The 11529-nt window shown below is 39.4% G+C and overlaps 1 protein-coding gene across 4 annotated transcripts; it reads left to right on the top strand.

Moving 5' to 3' along the window:
* On the top strand, positions 430-3459 carry LOC107624310 (COP9 signalosome complex subunit 1-like). Of its 4 annotated transcripts, none has more exons than XR_001616841.2 (6): positions 430-624; positions 714-1456; positions 2065-2348; positions 2468-2681; positions 2814-2984; positions 3204-3459. XR_001616841.2 is itself a non-coding variant. In XM_021113651.1 (3 exons), the coding sequence occupies exons 2-3, from the start codon at positions 1259-1261 to the stop codon at positions 2185-2187; spliced, it is 321 nt and encodes a 106-aa protein (XP_020969310.1). In that variant the 5' UTR covers positions 446-624; positions 714-1258; the 3' UTR covers positions 2188-2461. The 4 variants fall into 4 exon arrangements, 1 of the variants encoding a protein (XP_020969310.1); XR_001616840.2 differs by having other exon boundaries at positions 431-624; positions 2474-2681; positions 2799-2984; XR_001616839.2 differs by having other exon boundaries at positions 431-624; positions 2799-2984.

Below are 11529 nucleotides of genomic sequence, written 5' to 3'. Positions count from 1 at the left end.
AGCACTACAAGAAAAAGTATATTTTTCGACGCTAAAAATCGACGGTTATCTCTCCCGTCGATATTTTTCGACGGCTTGCCGTCGATATTATTAAAAAAGATAATTAAAAATAAAATATTAAAATCGACAGTAAAGTCGTCGATTTTTTTGGTAATCCATTAACCATTCTCTTACTATCGACACATTGTCGACGGGGTGTGAGAGGAAAATATTTTTATTTTAAAATCGACGAACGTAGCGTCTATTTTATTATTTAAAATATCGACACATTTTGTCGTCGATAAATTTAAACGGTCTTGATCACTTTTTAAAATTAAATGGATGGTACAGATTTAATATATAAAATCGACGCCTAAGACGTCGTTTATTTTCAAATTAAAATCGACGGATAGGCTGTCGATTTTTATCAATAAATTAAGTTCCCCCACTCACTCTCCGCGTTTCCTTTATTTTTCCAAATTCACCATTTCAATTTTCACCAACCCTCATTTTACCCCTGAATACACCTCGCATACTTCAACCCTCCTTTTCCATCGCCGCCGCGCCGCCGTCGCTCTGCTGCTGCCGTCGCTCCGCTGCTGCTGTCGCTTCGTCTCTCCTCTGATGATGTCCACAAAGAATCAGGTTTTCCTTCTCTCTCTATATATATCAATTTCAAATCTTAAATTCACTTCAACTTTTTCTCTGTCTCGCGTTTTGGAATTTGTAAACAGAGGAGTTTCGGACATTGATTCCTAAAGGCTTTGAAGTAATTGGAGCGCTTGCTTACGGAGCCGGCGCCGACACTCAAGCGGCAGTTCATGCTGCTCGCAGACTAAGAAAGCTTCTATACGTTGAAGAGGAAGGGGATAATCGACTGGTGATCGGAGCAGTCGCCGCCGGTTCCGGCGAGCTGAAATTTTTCGTGTCGGAGAGTGGAAAATCGAATAGCCTCGAAGAGGTTGATTCAGTTGTTGAATAAGAACATTCGGAGAAATGTGTGGGAGAATGGTTGCTTGATTCGTTGTGAGCTTCCGATCAAATTGCCAGTATATTATCCTCTCAAGAATACGAGTAGTCAGTTTGCTTTGCATGTTCTGCTGGGGTTGTATTTTGAAATTCACTTCAATCAATTCATTATTTTTGCATTGCCATGTAATGAAGCAATCTAGGGATTGAAAATTGGGGTTTGTGAGCTAGTAGCGTTAATTGATAATACTTTGATGATGGAAGTTATAGAGCACAGGACTTATGTGACGAGAAGGTCGGTAATCCTTCGATGAATCTTAAGGCGCTGCAAATGGCGTACAACGAGATCAAGAAGGGAGAGAACACGCAGCTGATGAGGGAGGTGGCGCAGAAGATTAATGGGAGGTTAGGGCCCAGCTACGAGCTCGATTCGGCGTGGTGCGACGTGGTGGATCATAGGGCGGAGCAGAAGAAGGAGAAGCTCGATAACGAGCTCAATGCGTATAGGGTATGGATGGATTATTTCTCTTTGCAACATTTTGCTTTTGAAGATGTGATCGACTTTTTTTGCGGTAGAGGAATCATATATAATTTAAATTAGAGATTTGTTTGGGTTTTTTGAGTTGGTTATGAATTAGCTAATAGTTTTAGTTATATTTGTTAGTATATATAAGTTAACGTTTAGTGTTCATTGCTTATAATCTCAGGCACACTTTATCACATTCGTTAGGTAATCATAGTTTTGTTGCAATAAGTTTTCCCCTTGATTCTCAATCAATGAAATCATGTTGCCTTAAGAAAGACTCTGTATTTCACTTGGATTACTCATTTCTCCCACTGTCACCTTGGCCATGATTTTCTACGAATTACTTTTTTCTAAACTACGATTTTGATTAGAAGCCAAATTGGAATACTATCCCATTGACCTTTTGAATTATAAACTGATTTGAATACTTTATGTTAATTGACCACATTAGTTTGCTTTTCTTATATGATAAGTTAGCTTTTCTATTTTTGTTTCTAAGATGTAGTTGATTAGTTCAAGTAATTCGGCTGTTGTTGTTATTGGCCTGCTTTTTCCTATTTGTTCCTTTAACTTGTCTTTCTTTTTTGCAGACAAACTTGATCAAAGAAAGCATAAGAATGGGATACAATGATTTTGGAGACTTCTACTATGCTCATGGTCAATTGGGGGTTCTAGATAAATTAGTTGACTTGACTCGATTGTTTTCTTTCTGAAACAGGTCACATGCATTTCTGTTCCTCTGTTCGCTCACGCATTTGCTCAAAGGATCCGTTTTTGATGTTCATTCCACTGTTTGACTCTTGTTCCCTGCACAAATATCTCACCTTGGAGAAGAAGAAGATTCACCTTTTCCTGCATTGCTCTTCCCTGTGAGGTGTAGCATTCTCATCTTTTCATTTTCTGGCTTTTCCAATTTCAATGGATAATCCAATTGGAAACTATTTGTGGTGGAGTTTCCTTGAATGTTTTCCCTTTCACGCCAACTGCTTGTAGCTGTAGGAGCTAGAAGAATTGCTCACCGAGAGAAGGGGCATCATTGATGCGGTTGTCAATTCTCTTGGTAAAAGTGACCATGGCTCGCGAATCTTGCGTCGTGGTAGAAGGCTTGGTTGGATTACCAAACACAAACTTTCGCGTTGGCTTCTCCTTCTTACTGCACTCTTTTCAGTTTATTTCAGAGTTTGTGACCTGAAAATGTTTATTTACGGTGAGGCTTGAATATAGGCTTTTTTTCCAGCTTCATTTAAAGGTTACATAAATTTTGTAGCAAGATGTGTCAAAGAAAAACTTCAACTTTCTGAATTTTCACTTATATTTCTCTTAGATGGTTCTATTACAGCTAAAATGGAATCTAGGTTCCCAGCGACTCACAGTATACAGGAAGGGCTCAACCTACACAGTAAACATGAAGAGCTCAACCTACACAGTATACACAAAGAGCTCAACCTTCAAGAAACTGTTTCATTATCTGAATTTGGAAAACCACCACCTAAAAGCAAGCGCAGAAAGCGTAAGACTTCTTGCCTTGAACTTTAGTTATTGTTACATTATGTTTAATGAATTAGAATAGGCACTTCATTTTCTTTTCCGTTATGCATTGCTTCCTCATACACTGATACGCCCTCTTAAATGGTTTATTGATTTCTTTATGATGCATTGATTTAATTGTTTCCCGTTTTTGTAGAATAATTAGTATCCAAACTCTTAACCCTCTAGCATCTAAATGCAGGTGGTGGTGTACTTGCATATACACTCTTGGGAGTAACAGTTTTTAGTTTGTACCAATTTTCTTGCAATGGAATGGTAATTTTTTATGGTTGAAATTTGATAGTTCAGTTAATTAGTTGACTCACTTTTGGGTTAGTGTTTGTAACTGACATTAGTCTATTATATAGGATTTACCGCTGTTATCTATTTGAGTTACTTGCACAAGTAAATGATGCGAGCAAAGGGTATTCTAAGATAATTAGAGTATTATTTTATCATCTTATTAACCTTTTTACTTTAGAGGAATTTGATCCTTCAATTATAATAGTTAATTTTTGTAATAATGATTTTTTTTAAAGTTTTGTTGTTTAATATATTAGTATTTTCGTTAAGAATTAAGTTGACTAATAAAAAAAGGTTATTGTGAACATTATAAATTTTATTTTTATATTTAAAAGTTTATTTATATTAATTATTTACTATTTTTTAAATAAAAAATAATAAAAAATATAGTTATTAAAATCGATGGTAACGTTGTCGCTTTTTAAATTTAAAATAGACAAAAAACATTAAATATAGACAAAAGATTTGTCGGTATCTAAATAATTAAATCGACGGCAGATATGTCGATTTTATTGAATCAAATATCAACAGAAACGGTGTCGATATTATTATATAATATCGACGGCAATGTTGTCGATTTTATTGAATCAAATATCGACAAAAAAGGCGTCGATTTTATATAATAATATCGACGGCATCGTTGTCGATTTTAGTAAGAAGGTAAAGTTCTCAAACTCATATTATAGATGGAAATGATGTCGATTTTATTAAATTATTATCGACGGCTAGACAAGCCGTCGATTTTATTCAAATTTTGAAAAATCGGCAAGTTTAATAGTGACCACCTCCACCGTCCATTTTGCCGTCGATTTTTAATATTATTGACGGTTTAGCCGTCGATTTTGCCGTCGATTTTGCCGTCGATTTTAACGATATTTCTTGTAGTGGAGAGAGAGATGAGTTTTAAGTAATCGATACAATATGATTTCAAAGATTTTAAGAATTTATAGATAAAACAAATTAAAAATTAATTTTTTTAGATATATTATTCATTTCATAACTATTAATACAATATTATTCATTTAATGGCTATTATTCATTCAATGGCAAAAAGAGTTGTTTTTAATTTTATCATTCGATTATATTTAAAATTTTTAAAAATTTCAATAGAGTTTTATTTATAATTAGAAATTTCCTCCAAATATAATTTTTATTTTTTTTTACAAATCAAACAAAAGTTTTAACGAAAATTCGGCAAAATTTCTTCTTACATTAGAAATCTCAACTAAAAAAATTAATCAAATTTTTACATAAGGAACAGTTGTAATAGAAGGCTTGTTTTGGGATTCAAAACTTTAATAGATTATTAATTATTAAATTTAAGCTTTCAACTTCCAAAATCTCTAAGTTCCAATTTGGTAACACAATAATCACTACTACATAAGGTCAAACTAATGATGATGATGATGATAATGATGATGATGGGTGGAAGCAATATATATTGGGATGTAATAAATTTCAAGCTTAGAAAGAGATATGGCTTCATATTAGTAATAGCATTGTGTGCGAAAGTGACATGCAAATGCAATGCAAAACTATAAAAGACAAAGAGAAGCAAATGCATAAAATTTTGGTAGATTTTAATTAAATGAAAGCTCTTTCATTTTTCATTTCCAATTGCATGCCACGTAGGGGTGTTGTTCTGAGGGTTACCTGAAACTGAAGGTCGATCTCGGATGAGATCTGCTGTGGTGATCGGAGATGACGTGTCCGACTTGTTGAACTGGCGGTGCTGCTGATCCTTTGTCACCGGAGGGTGGTGGTACTTTCAAGGGACTCCGATGCTTAAGTTAGCAAGGGTATTAAGCAGGTTTTTTGTAGAATCAGAGTATGAGTTATACCTGGGTGCTCCAGTGTATTTATAGTAGTGTAGAGTGACCTTTGTTGAGGATAAGATAGTTATCTTATCTTTATCTTATCTTATCTTTGAGTGAGGTCATCTTATCTTCAAGGGAACCGTCCTTATCTCTGTAGGCCTGGACTGCCTTTGGATTTGGGTCGTGTTCCTCTGTTTGGGCCCTATTTGGGCTTTTCCTGGTGATTTGGCCGAACTCTTTTGAGAAGAGGTCGGGTAGTTTGACCTAAAGAGGTCGGTTGACTTTGTCTTCAACATCCCGGGTCGGAGAGCTCGACCCAGGGTATGAACAGTGCCCCTGCTCGAGTGCGGTCTTCCCTTTGAGGTCGAGTCTTTAGTTTTAGGACTTCGATCCTTCTCTAGTGAAGCCAAACTCGAGCATTTTATCGACTTCGCTGAAGCTTTTGAATGTGAAGCGTTTCTCCTTCGTTTCCTTCTAAAAGCGCGCACTTTGCATTTAGCATTCTTGTCTTGGAAATGTGCGATGGTTTAATACCCTCATTCAGGAATTTTAATGCCCCGTTTCTCTTGCCTTTTTATTTTGAACTTTAAACACAAAAAATGGTTTTTCTCTTTTCTGTAACTTCTCCCCTTTTTCTCTCTGTCTTTCTATTTTTCCTGAGACTTGCATTTTCGTGTTTTCTCTCCGACGCTTGTTTGGTGCTTGTTGGTGCTTTGCTTGAGAGGCGATTACAGAGTTTGTCACTCCGGCTTTCAACTTCTTCAGAGCTTTTCCCTTTCTCTTCAGGTTGGTTCTCGTTTCTTTTACTTCTTTCGTAAAGTCTAAATTTTGCTTGAGTGCATTGTTGAAAAGCTTGAACCTTTTCGTGTTTTTGCGCCTGCCTGTCCTTGTGATGTATCTTTCTGGCTTTCTTTCAACCTTATGTATACTTTGGTATTTCTTCTGATGATTAGGGCTTATCTTAGGGCTTTGCATGTTTATTGTTTGATTTTGTAGCTTCTGTGGGATAATGGCTTGTTCGTTTCTGGAAAAAGGATGTGTCTTTGATGATTTTCCTTGGTATATTTTGTTTGCTTGGTAGTTCTTGTAGACTGAGATTGTAGTTGCGAGGTGGCTTTAACAATCCTTTTTTCTCTTTGGAGTGTTGATTGGGAGAAAGTTTTTCTCTGTTGTGATAGCTTTGTAGAGAATGATGGTCTTCTTGGTGATCTTGCTCTGATTTGCGTCTTTTTTGCTTAGAGTCTTTTGCTAGGTTGTTTTAGTTTCTGTAGGTTTTCCTGAGTCTTTTGCTCTGTGTCACTGCCTCCAAAGGATGCCCCTGGACCTTGGTGTGTGTCTTGGGGCTTTCCTTTCACTGTTTGTAATGCTCTGGATCATGTTGTCCGAGTTGTTTTGATATCGCCCGAGCTGTTTTTTGGTTAGTAATCCATTTTTCTTTCTTGTTTGTAGGACTAGTTGGCCATGTCTTCTCGCAAAAATATTATAGAGACGTCTTCTAAGGTTCCTGAGGGGATGTCCGACTAGTTGGACTCCCTTGTGTTAATGTGTGTTTCCGTGGTGAATGCTGAGTTTTGTGTGGAGCTTAGGAAACATCACCGTCTCTGTAAGAGTAAAGATCAGGAAAAGAACTATGAATTGGTAGCACCTGATTCCGAGGAGAGGGTTTGCTTTCCTGCTCTGACCCGGGGGGAGCGCCCTTTCTTTTATGCTTATGACTATTTTTTCAGCCAGTTGAATATTACTTTTCCTTTCACTTCCTTTGAGACCGATTTGCTGTGGTCGTGTAACGTAGCTCCATCCCAGCTCCATCTGAACTCCTGTGGTTTTATCAAGATCTTTCAGCTGCTTTGCCAAGAGTTGGATGTTACTCCTTCTCAGACTCTCTTCCTTTATCTTTTTGTTTTAACTAAGCCCGGGGTTTCTTCCAAAAAGAAATCCTCTTGGATTTCCTTTAGATCTGCCCATGGACATAAAGTTTTTGCCATGTATGATGAGTCCTTTAGAGATTTTAAGAATTACTTCCTTAAGGTCCGAGCGTTTGAGGGAGCTCGACCATTTTTTCTAGAAGCGAACGATGAACTGGCCTTCCCCTTGTGTTGGCAACAAAATGTAGTGGTGTCTCGATACACGTGGGAGATGCTTGATGAAATCGAGCAGGCCTTTGTAAATGTTTTGGAGGATATTTGGGGGGAACCTCCTCATCTTGACACTAAGAAAATTTTGGGGGACCCGTCCCTTGTCCGAACTGCGTTGGGTACTTAATTAATATGTTTTGCTTTGTTTTGATTTTTCTTCCTTCTTTTTCCAATGTGTAATATGCTTTTATGGTTGATTTTATTTTTCAGAGATGGCAAAGAACAATGACTCCATGAAAGCCTTCAAAAAGGCGAGGAAGGCTACAGTGGCTCAGAACATCTCGGCCAAGGTGGCTGGGGAGGGGTCCTCTCAGGTTTTGTCGAAGCCATCCGTACCGAGTTCTCCTGGACCGAGGAGAATGATCCCTACTCCTTGGGTTCGTTTGGTTGATCCTCCACAGGCTGCTGCTACCTCTTCTCCTACCGGCACTCCTCCTCTGAAAAAGCAAAAAATAGCTGAGCCCTTTAACCTTGATGCCCCTGATTTTGATGCTGTCGAGTTTGTGGACCAGCAAATTGGTCCTTATGGTACCATCCCTACTGACGATGTTTCTCTTCTTCGCTATTTGGACTTTATTACTCAGAGCAGCGTCAAGATGGCACACATGGGGGCGGCTTTATATCGGACTGCCCAGGATCTTCCCATTCATGCCACGAAGGCCTTTATGGAGGAGGCTAAGTTGGAGTTCGACAGGATGAAGGGTTTGAAGGAGGAGCTTGAGGTGAAGGTGGCCAAGTTGGAGAAAGAGTTGGAGGGTGAAAAAGCTAGTTCTATTGCCTTGGCGGCTTCTGCCAAGTTGGCTGAAGACACGGCGTTGAAGCACAAAGAGAGCTATGTCACGACCTATAGGGAAATGATGCGTCTCAGGGATGATTTGGAGTCTGCCCGAGTTGATTATGCCGAGCTCCAGGGTCACCTTGTAGGCAGCGTAAATGCTGCTTATGAGAACCTGAAGGAGCAGGTTCGGGTTCTTGCACCCGAGCTCAACCTTACTCTCTTCAGTTTGGACAACATTGTGAAGGACGGAAAAATTGTCCCTGATGACCCTGATGATGATGATGTCGAACCTCCTTTTGTGCCCGCCGCCAAAGCTTCTGTTGCGCCGACTTCTTCAATTTCTTCAGCTGAGGTACGTCATCCCGAGTCGGATTCCGATTGTCAGGTCCTGAACCGGGATGATGGGATGGTAGATGCAGTTCCCCTTCAGACTCGACCTCCATCACCCCGGGATGCTGCCACTGGAGAATCTTTGAATCCAACGTAGTTTTGTGAACTTTTGTTTTGTATGGTCCGATCTATGGGTCTTAAAACTCTTTTTCGGTTTGTAGTTTTGTTCTCTGAACACTTTTAGTTGCTTTGCTATTAGCAACTTTATTTTGAGAAAAAACAAAGTATTTTCTCAGGCTTTTTGGGGTCGACTTCGGGTGGCCTCTTGAGCCTTGTTAATATTATAAGCTTGTTTCTTTTATGGTATGTTTGTCTGCATTTGTCTGATATCCTTTAGGTCTTTTGGAAATGTTGGAGCCGTGTTGTCCGCCCTCTTTTGATTGCCTTTGTATTTTCATACGTGTAGCTTAATTCTTTTGAGGTTGTGGATTTCTGGGTCCGACTCGTATGCCCTCCATTGGCCGACTTCTTTGTCTCGGCTTGAAATTATTTTGTAGTAATCCATTTTGTTTGGACATTTGTTAGGTCTCTTCCATGGATTTACCTTTAATTTTGGAATTTTGGTCAGGCCGACTTCATTATGTCGGTCCTTGCTAAGTTATTTCTAGTAATCCTCTTTCTTGGACCTTTGTCAGGTCTCTTTTAGGGATTACTTTTTATAATTTTTTTTTGGTTTTGGGGGCCGACTTCTTTACGTCGGTCCCTTCTAAGTTGTTTTTAGTAATCCTCTTTCTTGGACCGTTGTCAGGTCTCTTTCAGGGATTACTTCTTACAACTTTCTTGGTTTTGGGGGCCAACTTCTTTACGTCGGTCCATTCTAAGTTATTTTTAGTAATCCTCTTTCTTAGACCTTTTTCAGGTCTCTTTCAGGGATTACCTTTTATAACTTTTTGGTTTTGGGGCCGACTTCTTTACGTCGGTTCCTCTTTTTTAGGGCTGGCCAGGCCTCTTTCCAGGGATTGACTTTTTATAACTTTGGTTATTGTGGTCGACTGGTCTGACTTCTTTACGTCGGCCTGTCTTTTAAGTTATTTTTATCAACCCATTTTATTAAGACCTCGTCAGGTCCTTTCTATGGATTACTTTCGATAACTTCTTGCATTATTCTGTTTTTGTCGCTTTTTCATCTTTGCCAACTTTGTAGAGATCGGGTTTTGTTCCCCGTTTGATCGACCTTTTGATGAATTTGGTTTTCATCTTCTTTGGTCTTTATCGTGGTCCAGCAGTGAATTTGATTTTTACTTTCTACTGATCTTGTAGCTTTATAATCGGGTGATGAATTTTTAGCGTTTCAGATTAATGCGTCTTGGGGATTTGTAGAAAATCTAAAACTTCATTTAAAGAGAATGCAGGTATATACATGTGGGTGTTTTATCCCTCTAAGTCGGGCAATTTGTAGATCTTGGCTTGGCACCTCATTAAAAAATCTTTTCAGGAAAAAGAGTGCGCCTCATCTTAAGATCTTTATTACCTTTAACTATAGTACCTTCTTAAGTTGCAGGCGTGCCATGACCTTGGAAGCTCTCGCCCTCCGAGTTTAGACAGTCTGTAGTAGCCATTTTCAAGTACTTCTATGACTCGGTAGGGTCCTTTCTAGTTTGCTGCCAGCTTTCCTTCTCCAAGTCGAGTTGTTCCAATATCATTTCGGATTAGGATAAGGTCATTCTTGGCAAAACCTCGCGGCACTACCTTTTGATTGTATCTTGAAGCCATTCGTCGTTTTAATGCCTTTTCCCTGATTCGAGCTCTTTTTCGGATTTCTGGAAGTAGGTCGAGTTCTTCCCTTTGAAGTTGGGAGTTGGCTTCTTCATTATAGTGGATCACTCTGGGCGATCCTTCTTCGACCTCCACTGGGATCATTGCCTCCATTCCATAAGCTAATCGGAAGGGTGATTCCTTTGTGGTGGAATGTGGCGTTGTTTGGTATGCCTATAGGACTTGTGGGAGCTTTTCAGCCTAGGCTCCCTTTGCGTTCTGTAATCTCCGTTTTAGCCCAGCCAATATGACTTTGTTGGCAGCTTCGGCTTGTCCATTGGCCTGGAGATGTTCTACGGAGGTGAATTGGTATTTTATGTTCAAGTCGGCCACTAACTTTCTAAAGCCTGCATCTGTGAATTGGGTACCATTGTCCGTGGTGATGGAGTATGGAACCCCGAATCTTGTGACAATGTTTCTATATAGGAATTTTTGACTTCTTTGAGCAGTGGCATTAGCTAGAGGTTTTGCCTCGATCCATTTTGTGAAATAGTCTACCCCTACTATGAGGAATTTGACTTGTCCTGATCCCTGAGGGAAAGGTCCGAGAAGGTCGAGTCCCTATTTTGCGAACGGCCAGGGTGAGGTTATGCTGATGAGCTCCTCTGGCGGGGTGATGTGAAAGTTGGCATGTTTCTGACATAGTGGACACGTCTTTACGAACTCTGTGGCTTCTTTTTATAGAGTTGGCCAATAAAATCTGGTCCAGAGTACCTTTTTGGTAAGTGCATGCGCTCCGAGATGATTGCCCCAGGTGCCACTGTGTACTTCTTCTAAGACTTTCTTTGTGTTGGAAGTCGGTACACATTTTAACAATGGTATTGAAATCCCTCTTTTGTATAGAGTATTGTTTATGATAGTATAGTATTGTGCCTCCCTTTTTAACCTCTTTGCCTCCTTCTTATCTATGGAGAGTATTTCTGTTTTGAGGTAGTTAATTATGGGAGTCATCCATCCTTGATCCAGACCTGTTATGGCTAGGACTTTTTCTTCTTCTGAGATTGACGGGTTCTGCAGCATTTCCTGGATGAGGCTTCTATTGTTGCCCCCTGGTTTAGTGTTGGCTAGTTTTGAGAGTGCATCAGCTCGAGCATTCTGTTCTCGGGGTATGTGGCGGACCTCATATTCCCCAAGTTGTCCGCACTGTTCCTTAGTTTTGTCCAAGTACTTCTTCATGGTGGGATCCTTGGCTTGGTAACTCCCTGTTATTTGCGAAGTGACCACCTGCGAGTCGTTGAAGATGATAAGCTTTTGAGCTCCAACCTCCTTAGCCAGCTTCAAACCAGCTAGTAATGCCTCATACTCAGCTTGGTTGTTTGAGGCAAGGAACCCGAATTTGAGGGAAAGTTC

The sequence above is a fragment of the Arachis ipaensis genome, chromosome B10 (assembly GCF_000816755.2).
Source record: "Arachis ipaensis cultivar K30076 chromosome B10, Araip1.1, whole genome shotgun sequence".
In the NCBI taxonomy this organism is placed as follows: Eukaryota; Viridiplantae; Streptophyta; class Magnoliopsida; order Fabales; family Fabaceae; genus Arachis; species Arachis ipaensis.
The sequence above is the reverse complement of the archived record's forward strand: the minus strand, read 5'-3'. Positions and strand labels throughout refer to the sequence as shown.

Bases quoted from the DNA above. Each gene is read 5' to 3' on its own strand.
- LOC107624310 (XM_021113651.1), top strand. From the start codon at position 1,259: ATGAATCTTAAGGCGCTGCAAATGGCGTACAACGAGATCAAGAAGGGA. The intron at 1,457-2,064 runs GTATGGATGGAT...TCTTTTTTGCAG, and splicing joins ACGAGCTCAATGCGTATAGG to ACAAACTTGATCAAAGAAAG.